The sequence below is a fragment of the Pangasianodon hypophthalmus genome, chromosome 8 (genome assembly GCF_027358585.1).
Source record: "Pangasianodon hypophthalmus isolate fPanHyp1 chromosome 8, fPanHyp1.pri, whole genome shotgun sequence".
Lineage (NCBI taxonomy): Eukaryota > Metazoa > Chordata > Actinopteri > Siluriformes > Pangasiidae > Pangasianodon > Pangasianodon hypophthalmus.
The window spans coordinates 4,772,145-4,793,271 of record NC_069717.1 but is presented as its reverse complement, the minus strand read 5'-3'; the positions used below and the strand labels follow the sequence as shown (position 1 = coordinate 4,793,271).

General features: G+C 40.0%; 2 protein-coding genes across 7 annotated transcripts in view; both read right to left on the bottom strand.

Annotated features, from left to right (window-relative positions):
- Positions 1-3,166, bottom strand: part of otud5a (OTU deubiquitinase 5a) — a 44,095-nt gene extending 40,929 nt beyond the window's left edge. For both annotated transcript variants that reach the window (XM_026928273.3, XM_026928274.3), the window contains exon 1: positions 2,319-3,166. In XM_026928273.3, coding sequence (XP_026784074.1) covers positions 2,319-2,891 — 573 coding nt within the window. In that variant the 5' untranslated portion in view covers positions 2,892-3,166. The remainder of the gene's footprint in view (positions 1-2,318) is intronic.
- A 3,034-nt stretch (positions 3,167-6,200) lies between these two features.
- Positions 6,201-21,127, bottom strand: part of si:ch211-180f4.1 (uncharacterized protein LOC100144405 homolog) — a 32,762-nt gene continuing 17,835 nt past the window's right edge. For 2 of the 5 annotated variants that reach the window (XM_026928179.3, XM_026928180.3), the window contains exon 2: positions 6,201-12,823. In XM_026928179.3, the coding sequence (XP_026783980.3) occupies positions 10,481-12,718 (2,238 nt within the window). In that variant the 5' untranslated portion in view covers positions 12,719-12,823 and the 3' untranslated portion in view covers positions 6,201-10,480. Of the gene's footprint in view, positions 12,824-16,648; positions 16,813-19,729; positions 20,560-21,127 lie in introns of those variants that run through there. The other 3 variants (XM_026928178.3, XR_008302166.1, XM_026928176.3) reach the window with 3 other exon arrangements.

Sequence of the window (21,127 nt, the reverse complement as noted above, 5' to 3'; positions counted from 1 at the left end):
TATGCATGTGATGGTCAGGCATCCATAAACTTTTGGCCACAGGCCTCATGTTTGTCACTGATTAAGTGATAAGCCTTTGTTAACATTAGTAACAATCGATCAAGGAAATTCCTTTGATTTTGCAGCCTGGTAACCAAGTTTCAATTACTAAATTACGCAACTCAATTTAAACATCTAAAAAAAATTTAATAAATAAAATTTATTTTTTTAAAAAATGATTGATCGGCAAAAGCTATTGTACACCTACAAGGTGGACCGACAGCGTCGCAGTGTCTAATAAAGCAGCCAGTACGTTAACGTCCTGCTGCTGCATGTGATACACTCGTATCAGCGCCACACACACAAAACAACAAGCAACTCTTCATCTTCTACGCATGTGTGTAACACAAACCATCTTCATCATTTCAGTGACGAAGCAACAAAGCATCATTTGAACCGCAATTTCCTACATTCTTTGGAAATTAGGTATGACAAAATAAAGCGACAAATCCAAAAATATTTTTTCTTGAATGATTCCTCAGACCAATCGTACGGCACGTCTAGTGTGAATTTTTCTTCAGTTCCCTGCTTTTACTGTTTGGCACAGAAAAATGGAAGAAAGACTCAGGACCGTGGTTTTGTGTTGTCCAACTTCTCATTAAGTGTGTCTAGAGACATCATGAAGAAAAATTAAGCTTGGAATAAAGTAGTAGAGATCGAAGCTAGTAGAAAGCACAGCACGTGACAATCAAAACAACCACTTTTCACACTGATTAGCACTTTAGTATTTAATTTGGTTTAGCTACTTAACGTCTACCGTTTATCAGTGCACGCCCACAAGCAATAACAGTAGTGGTTGCCACACACACACACACACACACACACACACACACACACACACACACACACACACACACACACACACACACACGCGCGACAAACTACAAGCAACTTCTATCTTGCTGGTGTGAACACAGCATGACGGCTGGGCTGAGAATGAAACACCACCCAAATATCATCGAGTAGCTCTTTACTCCATTGCTCTTTACTACAGTGAGGAAGTGTATACAAAGTGAACAGGTTTTATCTCAGTGCTTCTGAAATCAGGGGCTGTGAAGCCACGCAAAGGTCTGCGTTTTTGTTTTAAATTTAGTTACAGTGGTGGAAATCACAATCCGCTACTAATGAAAGCGATATTTATTATTGAGTTCCAATAGCTGTGAGTCTGTTTGAATGGGTTTAACAGAAACCTCAGCAGCACAAAACAATCCAGTTTAGACATAACAGACTTGGACCGAGTGTCTTCTGTTCAGGAATAAAAAACAGCGGCTCGAATAAATAACGAGAGTTTTATTGAACACATTTGAATGATGAGTCGCCTGATTTCTGAATCACACACACACACACACAGGAAGTAAAAAAAAACAACACACACGTGTGTGTGTGTATATCTTTTTTTTTTTCCCTGGGTGTGTGTTTATGTATGTATGTATGTATGTATATATGTATATATGTATATATATATATATATATATATATATATATATATATATATATATATATATATATATGTGTGTGTGTGTGTGTGTCTTTTTTTTTTTTAACTTCCTGGGTGTGTGTGTATGTATGTATATATGTGTGTGTATATGTGTGTGTCTTTTTTTTTTTTTTTATATATATTTCCTGGGTGTGTGTGCATGTATGTAAGTATATATGTGTGTATCCACACATCCAGAAAGTAAACAATAAGACACACAGGTGTGTGAGTGTGTATGTATGTATATCATATATATAATATGTGTCTGCATGTCTTATTGTTTACTTTCTGGATGTGTGTGTGTGTGTGTGTGTGTGTGTATAACCATGTTGTTTGAGTTAAAGGGAGAAGTGAGGCATTAACTCTGACTCTGATGGCTACCGGATGAAGTGACAGGAGGTCCATAACAATGACCCCAGACTTTATTAAGTGTCTTAAATTATTTAAAAACGAACTTGCTAGCTAAATGACAATCTGATAAATTTTATTTAAACCCCATAAACAAGTCTGTTATGTAGAAATATCGTGTAATATTACAAAGCAATGTTTCTTGCTAGCTATAAACACAATGCTAGCTCATTCAAATTCGAGTTCAGCAGTGCTATGCTAAATCTCTTATTGTTTACTTTTAAAAAATATTTAGAATGTAATTGTCGACATTAAATGCTAACACTTTGTTGAAGTTATCTTTAAAAAATGACTTTAAACGTCCACAGCGGTATCTGAGTGGTTGTTGACGTTCATAGCTATTTAACTATAATTATTTAGCTAGCTAACTAGCTAGTTAGCTACATGTGTATACCTGTTCAACCGTCGCCGGATCCTCCGACTGCAGTCTGGAAGCATTCTCATACTCATCCTCGCTGTTATAACCGGCGCCTTCCTCGGGATCCGAGCTCGGACCGACTCCACCGCCTCCAGACACGCCGGGTCCGGTCCCTCCGCCCGCTACTCCGCCGGTGCAAGTCGCCTGACGCCGCCTCTTGCTGAGCCCCGGGCCGGAGCAGCAACTCCCAATCCCGATTCCACCAGCACCGCCGCATCCTACACCGCCCGCGAGCTCTCCGCGAACCCCGGAGATCCCGCTTCCGTCTCCCGGCCCGGCCGGGGAACCCGAACCTACCGGCGGAGGCGAGGCCTGCTGCGGCCGGGAGCTCGGCTCATTCCGCCTGTCCTCCCTGGACGAAGGCGGAGCGGTCTGATACGACCACGGCGGCGGAGAAGCTCTGGGCCTGGCGCCCGTCCGCACGGCGTGGGAATGCGGGTGTGGATGCGGATGTGGGTGCGGGTCGGATCCGCTCCGTCGGTCGGGTTCGTCGGTGTGATCGGAAACGCCAACGGACGAGCTCGGCTTCTTCTTGGGCAGAATCGTCATGTTGGCTAGCTAGCTGTCTATTTAAAGCAGATTGGGGTCGGGGGGAAGGGGAGGGGGAAGAGTCCTCCGTTTAAACGTTTTGCGTTCGATCGAGAGTCAACGTGACCGTCTTCTTTGTCCGCGTGCGCGTCCTTGAACGTTTTACTGAAAAGCTGAATGGCTTTTTAACGTTAAAAGGCGACGCTGTTGGAAACAAAAACAAAGCCACCGCTTCCCGTCCGCCGTCCGTTCTCCACTTTCCACAAAACATCAACACACGAGTGACGGCATGTACACGTCACTTCCTTTTTGCAGCCGTTTTTCTTCTTCTTAGTGTCCTAGGCAACGTCCACAATTTAATACTTGCGTACTAAATAGTATGCGCTGTCAAATTAGACCACAACCACGGGTCGCGTTTTCTTTAGTCTTCATTCAAAAACCTATACTACCGCACTAACTAGTATGCAAGAGCAGAAACTGGCTACCTCCTTAATAGCATACTACCGCACTAAATAGTATGCAAGAGCATATCCGACTACGTCGTTAATCGCATACTACCGCACTAAATAGTATGCAAGAGCAGAACTCGGCTACGTCTTTAATCACATACTACCGCACTAAATAGTATGCAAGAGCAGAACTCGGCTACGTCTTTAATCACATACTACCGCACTAAATAGTATGCAAGAGCAGAACTCGGCTACGTCTTTAATCACATACTACCGCACTAAATAGTATGCAAGTCCATGACCTGGCTTTGTTCTTATTCTCATTAGTCCCATACTAACGCACTAGATAGTATAGATTTTGGACGTAGACGTTTTGTGATAATACAGTAATTCCTCACACTAATTATTATTATTGTTGTTGTTATGATGATGATGATAATGATGATGGTGATTGTTGTTGTGATGACGTTGATGATGAAGATTGTTGTTGTTATGATTATTATGATTATGATGATGATGATTATTATTGTTGTTGTTATGATGATGATGATTATTGTTGTGATTATTATTATTATTATTATTATTATTAGCAGTAGTAGTAGTAGTAGTAGTAGTAGTAATTTATTTTTTTTACTTTTCTGTGATTAATACTGACCCTGCTGTACACTTTTCATTTTCTATCTTTCTTTTTTCAACTAATCCTTTCTGTATATTCTATATCTTTTTGCCACTTTCATTTTTCCATTTTTCTTTGTGTTTATATCCTCTTTTTGTATCTCTTTATATCTGTTATTGTTGTTGATGTTGTTATGGTGATGATGATTGTTGTTTTGATGATGTCAATGATGATGATGATGACGATGATGATGATGATGATGATTATTATTATTATTATTATTATTATTAGTGGCAGCAGTAGTAGTACTCATTTATTTTTCCACTTTTCTGTGATTAATACTGACCCTGCTGTACACTTTCCATTTTCTATCTTCCTTTTTTCAACTAATCCCTTCTGTATATTCTATATCTTTTTGCCACTTTCATTTTTCCATTTTTCTTCATGTTTATATCCTCTTTTTGTATCTCTTTATATCTGTTATTTTCTTTTTATGTCATTTTGTTTTTCCTAACTCATTCTTCCTTCTCTTATTTTTCTCAAACACCATCCTTTTCTCTCTCCTTTCTTTCATTGTTACTTTCTCTCAGTCTCACTTTCTCACTTACTTTTCTTTGTCTTTTTGTTTATCCATCCCTCCTGATCACAGAGTTCAGTTTCCTAGAACCATAGAGTTAAATGTCTTTTGACATTGAAGTAAAACTGATAACAGATCAGAAGTTTTTCAGAGCAGACATGGACAAGAAATTTAAAAAAAACTATATACTGAAAGCTATGGTTATATATTTTCATGTACTTAAATGAAATCCACATTTAATTAAAAAAACAAACAAACAGTGGTGGTCATTGTATGAGCTGGCATTCATTTAAAGGTCCATGACCTTGTTAAGTGGTACAGTTTGTTGTAAAGAAACACTCCTGTCTTCATCTTGTAAAAAAAAAAAAAAAAAACTGTCCTGATGTGCGAAATCACACGTACATGATGTGTGACAGTGTAAAGTGATGGGGAAAAAAATACTGAAACTACTATTTATGAGGGAAAAAAAACAGTTAGATGAAGGAAAAACCTCTTTTAGGAAGAAAAAAAAAAAAAAGAATTACTCTCAATGACTTGAAGATTGGAAAAAGTGTGACCTTTAGCAATGTTTTTCTCATTTTCGTCTGTCCAGGTATTGATCCAGTGATGCTGTACCCACTGTTCCTTCAGACTCCTGTCCTTGGCTGAAAAGAGTGAAACTGAGTGGGACCTTCTGCTGTTGTAGCCCACCTGCCTCAAGGTTCGACATATTGTGCGTTCTGAGATGCTTTTCTGCTCACCGTGTTTGTAAAGACTGGTTATTTGAGTTGCCGTAGCCTTCTCGTCAGCTCGAACCTGACTGAATCTGGCCGTTCTCCTCTGAACTCTCTCATCAACAGCGCATTTCCACCTGCGGAACTGATGCTCACTGGACGTTTTTTGTGTTTCACCCCATTCTGTGTAAACTCTAGAGACTGTTGTGTGTGAAAATTCCAGGAGATCAGCAGTTTATTAAATACTCAAACCAGCCCAACCAACAACCACGCCAAGGTCAAAAATCCCTGAGAAAATCACATTTTCCCCCAGTCTGATGTTTGATATGAACATTACCTGAAGCTCTTGTCTTGTATCTGCATGATTTTATGCATTGTGCTGCGGCTGGTGAGATTATATACATAAAGTACACAACATTTCTAGAGACAAAGTTTCTATTATTATTATTATTATTAAATATATTTATTTTCTTCAATTTCAGTTCTTCAGTGAATACATCCTGACCTTTCCCTTTTCACTTTTGCTCTTTTTCTCACATTTCTCTTTATTTCTTTCTGATCCTTCCCTTTTTTTCTTTTTTTTTTTTTTTCCCCCTCTTCTATAATGTAATGCAGTTTCTCTAGAAACCTTTACTACATGTACAATAATTATAACAGTCACAAGTACACTGCACTTGCTCCCTGGAATCTTAGATTAGAAAAGAAGAAGATTTTTTTAAAAAATTTATTTGCTTTAAACCGAAGATTTTTAAAGAAAAAAAAAAAAACCTCATTATGTAAAACATTCTCATGAGAATGAACGTTGTATGAGGAAAGTCATTTCTTCAGGTTCTTGGGTGGAGAATGTAAATGTGCAATATTTATTTTTAACAATCATTTTTGCCAACACTTCACACATTTTCCACATCGACATCCTCGCAACCGACATCTCATGTCACAAAACAAGACAATTCAACAATAATGACACAACAGCAATTCTGTGATATTGGTGTTTATTTCTTTCCAGTGTTTCTGCTTACACTCATTGTTCTTCTACTGAGCACAGACCAATACGCTTTAACAGTGTAAAATTAATCCTGACCTAGCTGGAAATATAACAATAGTCTCAGTCTATTACAAAATACCCTGCTAGTTACTGATAGAAAGCAAATATTCTAGCGTCTCACCAGGTTCTCCTGCCACCAGAGGGCACGTGGGGAGAGCAATAAACATCAGCCGTCATTAGGAATGATCGAAGAGGACAAAGTCAGCGGGGACCACAGCAAAAAAAACCATCTTGTTGCCAGAACACACTCCTTCAAATGTCTGATTTTACATATTTCTTTAAATAAAAAAGAGAATCCTGATAATAATGCACACATTTTTGATAATATTCAGAGTAAAAACAAACAAATAAATATATTTATATATAAATAAAATTAGACAAATATTTAAAAATGTCATTTGGGTTTATCTGATGATGTCTCATCTTTGGTTCAAATAATAATTTATTATTATAATAATAATTTCAAAATTAAAACAGAGTGTATACATCCCTGCGTAACCAGACTGATTTATTTTGGCTTAATTTTCTCACGATTATTTTTCTTTAAAATTACAACACAACAAATATGATGTATAGATTTCATAATTGTTGATATCAATCGTATAGGACATAAAAAATTTCAAACACTTAGGACACCCATGATCAGAGACTGAAGGAGACAGTTCATTTTATTCACACACAATCATATATATATATATATATATATATTTATTATACACTTTCCTTTGTAGTGTGAAGTATTTATTTATTGCTGTAGAGGCTAATCAAATTACGCTGTGCGATAAAATAAAAATCAAACAAGTAAATACTCGTTCCATTCTTTATACGTCGACACAATTCTGTTATCACATGTGTTAAAAGGGAAAGAATATTGAATGTGGCAATATAATCAGCAGTGAAATTACACAGGCTCTCATTAATGAAAATGCCAACCACATAATAAGGTGCGAAACACTGCGGCGCTCTAATAGTGCTGTTTTGTCTCTGTACTGGATTTGAAAAGAAACACTGATTAAGAGACTTCTTTGGAAATCACATTTGTTTCAAGCATTTATCCACATTTTCTGGGAATCGTAACTGTTTAGACAGCTGGGGCGTTTTTTCTGTTTATTCGTGTATCAGTAAATCACTAATTCATGCACAAGAATAATAAACAAGTGGTACAGACTTGATTCAAGATGTGACAGTTGAATCTGGTGCTTCTGGTGTCGGTTGTCTCATGCCATAAGGAACAAAAACGACGTCTCATATCAAGGTAATCATAAAGCTAAAACCACTAGATGTCACTACATGTGTGAAAATCGATTGTCGAATCGACTACATTTTCAATTGTGGAGGAAAAACTATTGAACTGTTGAAGAAATCGAGTCACGGATGTAGGCGTAGATAATGTGTCATAACCTGAAGAGGATTTAACACAAGATATAAATCACTGAAAAATCTCAAAAACACAAAGGTCCAGCTACTGTTAACCTTCTTAAGTTAACTTCTGGCATAAAGTCTAGCATTTTTAGTTTATAGTATGGTAAGTACCTATTATTTAATCGCAAAATTGGACAAATCAGTAGCCTGGGCTCCTAGGACCAGCAGATTTCATGTTCAGGTCATCAGATTTTTATTCATAGTCACCTGGTGGACAAGTAGACTTAACAACTAGAAAAAAGACAAAAAAAAAAATCCTTATTGACTTTAACAAAACAAAAGGTTTCATTGGTATGTAGCTCTGTATAATTGCAATGCGCTTCAAGGTGATGCTACACACCTCAGTGATCGAACTGCGCTCTAAATCCCCCCACCACCTGCTGCACTACACACACCAGCCACGGCTCTAGCGAGCTAGCTAACGTTTTGTCTAGCTTCTGACTTTTTGTCGAGAGCTCAAACACGATGTTCCACACTACAAAACTATTAGAATAGAGTGTAGTACTCGTATACATGTTCATTTCCTTTCCCCGTATTCATAACTAGCTCGTCATAAGTTAATATATAATATTAGCTATCACTTTTTAGCCTAGTCAGTTTCCGGGACTTGTGACTGCTCAGTTAAATGGAGCATTTACGTGCCTGGTGGTTGAGCCAGCTAATGAACGACTATTTTTCCATCCTTGAATAGGTACTTAAATTACAAATAATTACATACTTTTGTAACTTTTGTGTGAAGGCTACCAGCTTTGTACAGCAATAGTGTCCAAGTAATAATTATTCAGAATTTAACAGTTAATAATGTAGTACTTCCAAGTAATATCTGGTGTTTACATCATATAAGTACATAAGAAACTACACACTTATAGCTACTTAGCTACAAATGTACCATCTCTGACTGAAAAGAGAAAATTAATGTAGGTAACAACTGTGTAATAATTCTTATATTATTATACAATTATTCAACTTTCCTTTAAAATTTAATGATTATTGATAATGTCATGAATTACATCATATGAATTACTACATACGTATATTTCCAAATAAAGTAGCATTAATAGTAAGAACTACATACATAGCCATTAAAGCCTGAATAATTATTGTACATTGTAAAGTTATTGCAACAGTTGAAATTGTAAGTTCTGCTGTACAAACGCAGCAGTTTTCACACAAGTTACTTTACGATCCAATAGGCAAGATTCATTACTTTGTATCTACCTGTTAAATTACGAGTGTAAAATAACGTGCTACCAAAATGTTTTAAGAGAAAGCACGCAATGCTTCGTGTGAAACAGGGCTGGGAAAGGAGTCAGTTTTGCCATTTAGGTAGTACCTTTATTTCAGCCTGCAACGATTCCAGTTCTTTACTGAGTGTCTTGATTCCTCAGTCCTTCTCGTTTAGCATTTTAGGAAAACTATAAAATAATAAAACAGATGTAGAAACAGAATAGAATCAGACATAAAAAAATTATAGACATATAAAAATGATAAAATGAAGATTAACTAAAATACTTAAATATTTTAACAAAAAGTAAACAAATGAATAAATAAATAAGATTAGCTAGTTAATGCGGTCTACAAACATCAACTTGAAAAAAACGCAAAACAGGAAGTGATGTGCAGATAATGGTTTAGTTCTGCTGTGCTTCTTCTATACAGTTTTCAGGGCCAAAAAGTGGAATATTCTTAATCGGCCATGTTAAACTCTAAACTAATCTCTATTGAATTGGGAGTGTACGGAGTTGAAAGTGTTTCATAGACCAAAAAAATAGCAAATTTGGTGATTATTTACATTGAGTGGCAAAAACAGCAGATGATGGTGTCGGAAACGGGGAGAGTGCCATGTATAAAAAAGCTGCGCCTTTGCACTTTAAGCTGATTTTAAATGCTGGAGTACAGAGCCAAAACAACAGAAATGTGTCACCAGTCAATTATTTAGACCTTAGCTGTTTTTTCTATATGTGACAGAAGAGATTTGTAGGTGTCTTCTAACATAAATTACACCAGGCGTCTGAATGACACCTCACTCATCTCGTACCAAGTGAAAAAAAAAGTGTATCAGTAACAGTAAAAATATCTACATTCAGAAATACACAGTTCAAAAGTGTGATCCAAAAGTAAAAAGTGAATACATATAGCTGTGTTGTTGCTGTAGCAATTATTAATTATGCTTGACAGCTAATTAGTTGCAGGTATCAGCGATTTTCACAACAACTGGCAGATAGAATTTGTGAATTCAGTGCAGGTGATAAACATTGGAATGGATACAGGAGATGTGTGCTTTCCACCTTCTCACATCTTTGCATTTTAAGATGGTGAGAAAAATGAAGGTACTTTCTAAGCACTAACTGAAACAGCATGCAAGAACACCATGCAAGAAATCCAAAATATGCAACCTTGACTCTATCAACAGCCTGTGCAGTGACGACAAGGTTTTGGTTCAGACTCGTGACCGATATTAATGTTTCTATGATTAGTAAATTATACAAATAATTAATAGATCTGCATGCTTAATGTTAAACTGTTCACCGAAACTTAATGCGAGATTATTGCAGGGGGGTGTTTGGCTGGGCACTTTTAAAAATTCATCTACTCTGTATATAACCACTTCACAACCGTACCCGAATAAGTTGAGAGTTGTTCCGGCTATGGAGGGTTATACAATCTAAAAATACATCTTTCACAATGACATCTTAGTAAGTAACTACGTACAATTATCGACTATGTACAGCACCATACATACTTTATTTAAAGTGTCTTTTTGTCTTTCTATGCATCCTGTACTGAACTACCACATGTATGTCTTTGAGGTGTCTATCTGTGAGCTTTGAGGGTCAACAGACCCTTCTTTCTCTTTCTCAGTTTCATTCTCCCACAGGTTGATGAGAGGTGGGTAGAGCTCGTTGAGGGGAATCGAGGTGGCGTGTTGCATGTACTTCTTCAACGAGTGATGGCAGGACTTCTGCTTTATACGTCTTCCCATGTAAAACACCAGCAGCGCCATGATACAGATGGCAAACATGGAGCCCATCACCGCCGCCAAGGCAACGTTGCTCGGTTGGGCGACTATCTCCACAGCAAAGCTGGCTTCTTTGGTGGTGATATTGATGCAGGACTGCTGAGTTTGCTGCTCTGTCGATGCCATGGTCAGGCAGACTTGGTATTCTGTTGAGGGTAACAGGTGCGTGAGGTTGTATTCTTGAACGTCCACTGGGACCTTTGCCGTATAGCTAATGTGAGGGTTGTTGATTCTCATAGTGGCACTGAGCCACTTGGGTTGTGACATCTCGTGGCTGGAGACACGGGTAGTTGGGTAAACTTTCCACTCCAATACTACAGATTGTGCATGGATGACTTTTGCAAGGATAACAAGGGCTCCAGTGGTGTTCCTTCCCCCTTGCTGGTTGGCTTTCTGCCGGTCATCATGCCAGTTACTCTTGTCTACATACACAGAGACACTTCGGGTATCTGCACCATCTGTATTCCACGCCACACATGTATACAAGCCAGCGTCCTCTGGTTCAACATGGAGGATCTCCAGAGCACCTTCGTCCTGCAACCTGTGCTTCTTCGTGCCACTGTTCCCCTCAGTCAGCGCTGGTGATACCACTTCTGAGGTGACTTTGTCACCTGTGGGGGTTACCCAGTAGAACTGAGGGACAGGGTCACCCACAGCACGACAGTTAAGCGTCAGGGGCTGACCGGCTGTGACGTTGATCTTGGGAGGGAAACTATTCACAGATATGACCGGCAGGCAGGTGTTACTTGCCATGTCCCAGTTATTTGACACCACTTCCTGGAGAGAGTGCCCTACCAGGTTTGGAGGGGAGGCACACATAGTGATCTTGGATTCCAGAAGCTTGAGACTTGACTGGTTACCAAAGATTGGTCCCCAGACCGAGAGGCAATCACACCTGAGGGGGTTACTATGGAGGCTGACCTCATCCAGGTTGGGGAAGGAAGCTAAAACCTCATGGGGAAGGAGGGTGAGGTCATTGTTGTGGAACAGCAGAGTGCGCAAGCTAGCCATGCCGCGGAAAGCCTCGCGGTCGATATAGGATAGACGAGGGTTGTTGTAGACCTCCAACTTGGCCATCTGCGGGAGGTTGGAAAATGCTTTTCTTCCCACAGCCACAAGCTCCTCCATGTTGTTCATACTGAGCTCCTCCAAGTGGGCAAAGTCCTGGAAATCACCTGCCTGCACATAAACAATAGGATTCTTATTGAGGTCGAGGAACTTCAGGTTTGGTAGAGCGCGCAGTGCATCTCTGGGCACTTCTGTCAGTTTATTATCAAAAAATGAGAGACTCTCTAGATATTCCAGTCCTTGGAAAGCTCCGGAAGGTATTTCCCTGAGGCCCATGCCAGCTAGTACCAAACTGTGCAATTTAGAAAGAGGGCGAAAGTTCATATCTTCCAATCCAAGTATAGGGTTCTCACCTATCATGAGGATCTCCAGGTTTGGAAGGGACTCAAACCATTGACTATCAATAGCCACCAATTTGTTTGAATTTAGATGGAGCCTAAGCAGGTTTCCTAAACCAGAAAAGGCATGTGGGCCAATTGAGGAGATCTGGTTGTGGTTTATATAAAGCTCCTCCAAGCTGACTAAATCTTTCAGGCACAAATCAGGCAGTTCTTTAATTTGATTCTCCTCCAGGTAAAGGGTGACCAGCTGGGTTAAGTTGCCCAGTCCAACATCTTGGATTTGTGTAAAGTGGTTCTGAGAGAGGTCCAACTCAGTGAGGTTGACAAGAGTCCGCAGTTCTGTAGTCACCATGGAGATGTTGTTGCTCTGGAGAAGCAGCACCTGAGTGTCAGAAGATATGTTTCTTGGGATGGTGCTTAGATGGAGTTCATTACAGTCCACAGTCTTCGCCTGATGGTACACAGACTGAGGGGTGTACCACGGCCGTGTTTCACAAACACACTGCGCTGGGCAGAATGACGATGCCAGGGAACAGCGACATGCAATCAGAATGAGGCAGATGGAGAGCAGTGGAGTGGAAATGGCAGTACTCTTCATGCTGAAGATCTGTAGGGAGATCTCGAGTGCTGGTCACACTCACTTGCTGATGCTTAAAAAAGCAGACTTCTACCAGATTGAAGAAAGGCGTTGGCTCATTCAGTCCTGCAAAACAGAAATCAAAGAAAGAAATATGTTATCTGTAAGAAAGTAATCTACGCTCTTAAATAGTTGTATTGCATATATTCTATTTATTTTGTGCCCTGTCAAGTAAACTCCTGGAAAAAGGGTTCCTCAAGGATTATTTGAATAGGTCCTGAACAAGGATAAAGCACATAAAGCATTAAGACGAATTAATCAATGCAGCAAACCAATTTCCAATACGTTCAGCATGGCCGTTCTTTGTCCCTCTTCATATCTGACCTCACAAGACCAGCACAAGAGTAAAAACTGTCGCTCCTGCACCTTTTTGGTTGGGTCAATCAGGATCCCGGTCCGGATGCACACATCTACCATCATCTGAATTGGCAAATTGTTTAGGAGTTTCCCATTTAAACTTGCTCTTTAAGTCATTACTTTTTAAAAAATTTTTTTAATTGTATAAATAATTACCTATCCCCATAGGCATTCACTATAAGCCATTTTAAAATAAAATTATGTTCTCATGACCCGGTTTTAGTTGGTCAGTTTTTGACGTGTCCGAACTGTCATCAGACGACATTTTAAAACTTGGCGTCATAGGATCAAGTGTTTAGAATCTTCATCATACAAACTTTTTGTTCATAAATTATGCAACCCGTGCGCAAAGGGCTTTAAAGTGATAATGTATTATTTAGTTGTCTTTCATCTTGGTCAAACTCAGAGCAACCGTTTGTTGAGTGTACCACATTGTGGCCGATGTATGCAAAAAAGCACCTGCCAAGCTCACAGAGGGGAGAAGATAAAAGCAATCATGCATCAAAGAACAAACTCTCTGGGTAGTCCATCTCAATACTTCCACGGAATGAAAGAAAGCCTTTAAAAACTGCGTGATCTTGTAAAGGCTGAGCCTACGGCCTCTTTGAGGGCCTTTAGCAATAGAACTATGAATAAAGAGTGAGCACCAATGTTATAAAAATGATTCAGAGTGCTTTTACTTTAAATTTCCACAACACAATATAACCTCAGTGCAGGGGATAGCACAAAAGCTCAAAATTGCGTTTAAACTTGAAACAATTTATACACTTAAGCACATATTTATCAGGATATGCTTTCCCTGATTAAATGTCAATGCAAATTGCTATAACAGGCCAAAACTGTTCCTAAATCTTAAATCAGTGGATTACTACATTACCCATAAACAATACTTTCTTATCAAAGAAATGATGGTGGAATTGAATTGGTGGGCTTGAATTATATTGGCATCAAATGTGCACATAAACACATGTTCCCAACTGACACCTCTGTACTAATGAGATGATCCGAGCTGACAGAAAGTGAGAGGAGGGAGCTGGAGGCTGAAAAACAGAAGCCGCTAACAGAAGCCACTCCCAGCTCTTCAGCCAAAACCCTACATGGGTTGTTTTCCCTAAACCAAAACACCTGATTTAACGCATGAAGGGCTTTATAATTACCTGCTGAGCTGAATCAGAGACTAAGCATTCAGTACAGTCCTTTCAGGTGTGGTGGTGAAGAACGCTCAAAATTACAACCACAGTGTTAAAGTGCTGTTAAACTGAAACTGATAAAAAGCATTTGAAATGTCTATGTCTTTGAGCAAGGCATTTTTATCGCCAGCTTGTCCAGTTAGCTACTACATGAGCTTATTAAAACCGTCAATGACAGAAGGATGACTGTAACTTCCATGCAATCAATCATATTTCCCCGTGGAGCTCCCCTCAGAGTCAGAGCTGCAGAGAACCAGGCTGCCAACGCCTAACTGGCTTCATTTTAGCAAATCATATTCAAGAGCAGAAGCTGACGAGCGAAAACCTGACATATTCCACATAGGCATGTAAAACAGGCTGCCTGTTCAGAACGGCAGCTCCTTTAATGTGTCCCTTATGGTGGAAACCCTTCACTTCAACAGCACTGCGCTGGTTTGAACAAAGGCGGAACATGGACTTGACGCTCTGGAAGTGGCAGAGATGAAAATGAAAACAAGTCTGGAATAATTTCAATCCCTCTGTACGATGCTCCCTCGACCCTGCCCTGCTACGTACTTTGATTCTTCTCAAGCACTGTGCACAAATTGACTCTCCAGGGGGCTTTGTCAGGATACAGAAAGAGAGAGAGACTGGCCAGAGGGAGTGCATTATAATGTTCAAGAGTGGGCAACAAAGGAAGGAGGTACCCTCTTTTCCCACCTGATGCTATGAAGCAGGTGAAAGTGACCCAGATACATCTAAAAATGGATTTTCAAAGCCATGTCTGTGTCTTTCTGGCTGCCCCTTGAGCTTTCTGTTTAGGCTGTGGACGTTTGTGAGCAACTTTGGCTTTTAGAGCACTTTTATTCGTCTTAAAGTAAGAATCTCTTTATCTTCTGGTCCCTGGTCCACCGCCACCACCACCAACACCAACAAGTCTCAGAGGCAGGAAGGCATCGATTCAAGTCCAGATTAAACATCTGTATAGAATGGTGCCTTCAAAGATTCAACTTTGCTTTATCTGACTTATTCTGAAGGCAGGACACATCCATCACTGTCCAACACATCCTATAATCTTGTACACCATCTTAATTGGTAAAAATAGAAGAACTAACAAACTTTTAGTGAACGTTTGTGCAGGGTATCTTGGTAACGTTATCACATATGTTGGCTTCTATGGCACATACATTGAATTTCGACCTCCTCAGACATTAGAAAGTATAGGCATCAAGGCATCAGGGCAGCAGTTTTCCATATCTCCAGATTTCCAAAATCCCAGATCTTAGAGAGAGAAGAACGGAGCTGTTACAGGACATTACACACTGACCTGGCATGAAGGTTTGTAAAAGCTCAGATCTTTGAATGTCTATCAGTAAATGAAAGCGATTGTGTTCTTCCACTGATCCCTGGGTGGAAGCTGCCTAAATTGGCAGCATTTTTGAGCAGCTCTTGTGTTCTAGAGAAAAAGTCATTCTTAAACCCCAAATGTACAGTTTTGCATTGAGTCGTGACTAAGGTGGGACCGGAAAATTGGAGATGAAACTAAGTCCACCCTTTTTGTACAGAAATAACACTTAAGCTGTTTAAGCTAGCGATACTAAGATGATGAGAATGAGGAAAGGCCACAGAAGCCCAACTGCAAATTTAGACTGCAAGCAAAAGTTCATGTTAAGTTCAACTTTGGTGATCTTTGATGCATGAATTTGGATTGTCAAGCAACAACACAACTGCTTTGGCTGTGTAGACTTCTGCGTATTGCAATGCAGAAGAAATGGGGGAAGAGCTATCTCTGGTATCTGGTTCAGAGCAGAAGGAAGGATATTAAAGAGAAAAGGTTGGGGGTACATCCTATTATTGCCTGAGGAAGGCGTTTGAATGCCAACCTGTCAAGTTTACAATACAAAACACAGAAGTTAAATGCATATTATGTAATCAGTTTTGGATGTTCCACATTGCAATACCGAGGACCTTCCCTTCAGTACAGATAAAGCAGCTGTGCTATGTCTGATATCAAATTCCTATCTCAGTGTTTTTCCAAATTCCACTGAAATGATTGTAATTTTGTTTGTAAATTTGTCTGACAAAAAGCTAGTGTGAGTTCTTCCTTTATTCAGAAGACACCATCTTCTAAAGTACCATAATTTGAAGCTAGCATGTCATAGTTCCATACTGAATCTAGAGCTAAGCTCAAAAGCTGACCTGCTTTTCTGTTCCTATTTATAGACAGAATTGTTTGGTATCCATATTGTCTCTGGGCCTGAGATCTAACCCGTGACATATGGTTTTGCCTGGGTTCAACTGGAGCCATATTGGCTTTTTCTTCACTTGTTGTGAGAATTGTGTAGCCATTTTGGCTCTAGGCTACCTTTGTCAGTGGCTCAGCTGAAGCCTATCCTGCCCTGGATGTGTGATGTTCTCCGGCACGCCTGTCTGATCCCATTAGCAAATGGTGCACTAGTTCAGGACCGTCCCCTCTCGACCCTTCCGCACAGCAGGAATTGGGGCCACCTTGCCTGGTGCCATGGCAACCTGACAGGAAGTAGGAAAAGGGATGGACCCTTAGGACTGCTTTCTGGTCATGTGTAAAGTGGGAAGGTTCCTACCATTCAATGAAATGCACCAAGAGACGAGGGGGTAAAACAAAAAAAAAAAAAAAAAAAAGAAAAAGAAGCTTAAATATAACCGCCTCATCAAAAAGAAAACGAGAAAACACACCAAGCAAGAAAAAATAACATGTTTCCTCCATCATGTTCTTGGAATCCCACTGCACAACACTTTTTTTTTTTTCTAACACTACCTTTTTGAGCTCACAAAGAGCTTCAGATGATCTGAGTCAGGTGACAGGGCAGGGAAAACACTCCAGGAACAGTGAGATTGAAAACCATGTGCGATCATTAGAAAATGGGAGAGACACTATGTGACAAAAGCGTTAAAAAACCCCTCTTAACTCCAGATAAGTACATTCTGAAAAAAAGTATCCTCAGGGTACTTGTACTGTAAGCCTTAAAACTTTATTCTAAACATGAATTAAAGATACAGCACTGGATCTTAAAGTCTAATTGTGTATTAAATCATTTGTAAAGCAAGAGTGGGCGATATGACAAAAAAATCATGTCACCCACTCTTCCTTTGAATGTGTAGGTTTGCTAACAAACTGCCAGAAAAACAGTAATGTCGAATTAATAATAAAATAATATGAAAAACTGAGTTCAAATATACTTTTAAAGTCTACAAAAATAATTACTTATAATTTAAAAGGCAAAAAAAAAAAAAACCACTGATAATTTAAAAAAAAAATAATAATAAATTCTAATAAAAAAATTTCAATATTTGACAATTTTTAAGATTCAATACAAAACTTTGCTTCCAATCAGAGTTTCTAAATGTTATTTAAAAAAAAATAATAATTCAAAAGAAAAAGATACCAACAATATCTTTTATACTAACAATAAGTGTATCATGGCAGAGTGTATTATAATAATAATAATGTTATAATTTCATACTGCTCAGCCATATCGCAATGATACATTAATTTAATAATTGGGTCCCCAAGCAAACGAGAAATCTGAACTAATCTGAACATTACTTTCCTGGCATTGTTTTGTGATTAGATTTCACCGCATGGATTCACAAACAGCTTCTTAGAAATGTACTCCAATTAACCCACAGGGCAATGGTGTGTAATATAAAAGACACTCGCAGAATGGTGTCAGCTCATATAACCAGGTTTTAAAAGAGGCAAGCTTTTAAAGAGCAGATTATTACAGTACGTTTCCTAACACAGCGCTTCTTAATATGACACTGCGTTAAGCTAATGTTAGAAAATGTGGACACACTGATCGGTGCAAGGCAAGGCATCTTTACAAGCAGCAATGAGACCTGATGAATAGTGTGGTTTGAGCAAAATGGAGACAAATAATGAAAGAGCAGAAAAATCTTGACTCTAATCAAGTAACTGGACTAACCATATACACTAATGTTTTATCATAAATAAATAAATCTGATGTCCTCATCTGCTATAAATTTTATAAACCCTATTTGGACGGGATTTATTTTACACAGGGAGGTACAGTAATGTAATTATTACCAGAGTATCTCTGTTTGTGAGGTAAAACTCTAATTTTTAAAATTCTGGCTAACTAGATCGACTTCAGAAAAGCACCTCTGTACAGCTATAAGCAAAATATACTTAATTGTTGCTTTCTTTGCGTAGGAATCATCAGTGCTCAGACTACTGAAGTGCTCTCAAACATGACAGTCATGTCACTGGTCCGTGCTCGTGAATAAATTTACGTGTGCGCAATTCACAGCACCTTGCACACATTTTTAATGACCATGCTCACTGACACTGCTCTGTGGGTTCGCACTCTCCATTTAAGATACTGCTTAAATGCCATAAGATGTTTTACTGGGTTACTTGTGTTGTAGGAAGATGCTGTAGTTCCTTCTCTTGATATTTTCACTTGATATATTCATAGTTTGCAGTTTGCTTTGCTTGCCATCATTAGTCGTGAAATACGTCCAGATCACGGTCATTTTGTGTTATCTGTTCATTACTGCGTCAACGGACACTAGGTTTACTTCACATAGTATCATATGATATCAGATTTTGGTATCTGAACGACTTTTAATAAATATGAATACAAGAAAATGAGCATTGTATCTGACCGATATTCAACACCAGCATCAGTACTGATGCATCCCGAGGCTAGTTGTGCTGTTATTTTTAGCATTTGGTCAATATGTCTAAGGGGAAGTCCTAATGTGATTCAATGATTTATAAACTTGAAGTGAAAGAAAAGACTTCTTTAAAGTGCAATAAAAACCATTTGTTCCTAAATAAATATCTCTGATCATTTTTCCATTGTTGCACATCTAATAAAAACTGTTCAACAGAAAACACAGGCTTCCATCCAAGCCTGCATATAAGCTCCAAACCTCCTAAAGTCATGCTCGGTTGCAGCATCGCAGTGCCAGACAACGTAATGCTGAATGACAGACGTATCCTAATCCCCATGACCCAGTCCCATATTAACAACAGAGCCCTAAGCTCCACGCTAGCATGTCTATGTAATTCCTGTACAGTCCTTTTCCCTTGAAGCCTTCGTATGGCATATTTCAGTAATATCAGGCAATACTCAACACTGGTCCTGACACTGTGTTTATATCCTCATTACTACAGCTGCAATATTTAACCAAGCTGCCAGCACTGACTCACAGATCAAAATGATTCACACCGCGCACATGGTTTTCATACTGAGACAGCCAATTTTACTAAAACACAAGCAAACAAAACAAAACACAACAAGTCAAAGAGTGAGAGAACAGAGGGTGAAAAAGCATAATTAGGTAACAGAGCAGAAGGACTAAAAACAAAAACAGTGAAAAATCAAGAAAACACACAAGAACACAACAACAAGGAAACAAGACGTAGTAATGTGTTCACCTCCTACAGTGGACGCAGGCTCACAGACATTGGATCACTGAAGTTTAGAGAAGGACCCAATCTTCAGCTGTGCAGTTTAGGTGCTCCTTTACCTACTGTAGTCTCAGATTCTTGTTCTCGGCTGACAGGAGTGGAAACCAGTGTGCTCGCCTGCAGTTGTAGCCCATCCACCTCAAGGTTTGACAAAGCTCTGAGATGCTTTTCTGCTCATCACGGTTGTAAAGAGTGGTCATTTGTGTTACCATAGCCTTCCTGTCAGCTCAAACCAGTCTGATCATTCTCCTCAGACCGCTCTCCTCAACAAGGCCTTCCCGCCCACAGACCTGACACCCAGTGGGTGTTTTTTGTTTTCCTCACCATTCTGTGTAATCTTTAGAGTCGACTGTGTATAAAAGTCCCAGGAGATAATCAACTTCAGCCCGTCTGGCACCAACATCATCACTAAGATCATACATTTTCCATATTCCATTGTTTGATGTGAACCTTAACTAAAGCTCTCGACCTGCATCTGCATGATGTAATGCATTTTCACCCAGGAAATAGAGATAAACCCTAAAGATTATTATTAGGTCACAGGTTCGCATCTCTTTTAAAAACAAAAAGGTAGGCAGGAAACGTAGGGATCGTATAAAAATACAAAATTTATTCACAATGAATTCAACAAGATAAAAAAATTGCTTAAAAATAATTACAATAATAAAAGTGCCACTCCTAGCAGCTCACTCTCAAATAACAGTCCAATAAACTAAGACAGACCAACCTACAGGAGTGAGGTTACCCACAGGAGTGATCACCAGCCCTGTTTATCCAAGAGACACACTTCCACACCCCCCACCGTTCACTCACATCACACACACCCCCCACCCCACCCCACCGTGCACTCACGTCACACCACACCCCTCCCACCCCACCGTGCACTCACGTCACACACACCCCCCACCCCACCCCACCGTGCACTCACGTCACGTCACACACACCCACCCCACCGTGCACTCACGTCACGTCACACCACACCCCCACCCCACCCCACCGTGCACTCACGTCACACCACACCCCTCCCACCCCACCGTGCACTCACGTCACACCCCACCCCCCCACCCCACCCCACCCCACCGTGCACTCACGTCACACCCCCCACCCCACCCCACCCCACCCCACCGTGCACTCACGTCACACCCCCCCACCCCACCCCACCCCACCCCACCGTGCACTCACGTCACACCCCCCACCCCACCCCACCCCACCCCACCGTGCACTCACGTCACACCCCCCACCCCACCCCACCCCACCCCACCGTGCACTCACGTCACACCCCACCCCCCCACCCCACCCCACCGTGCACTCACGTCACACCCCACCCCCCACCCCACCCCACCCCACCGTGCACTCACGTCACAC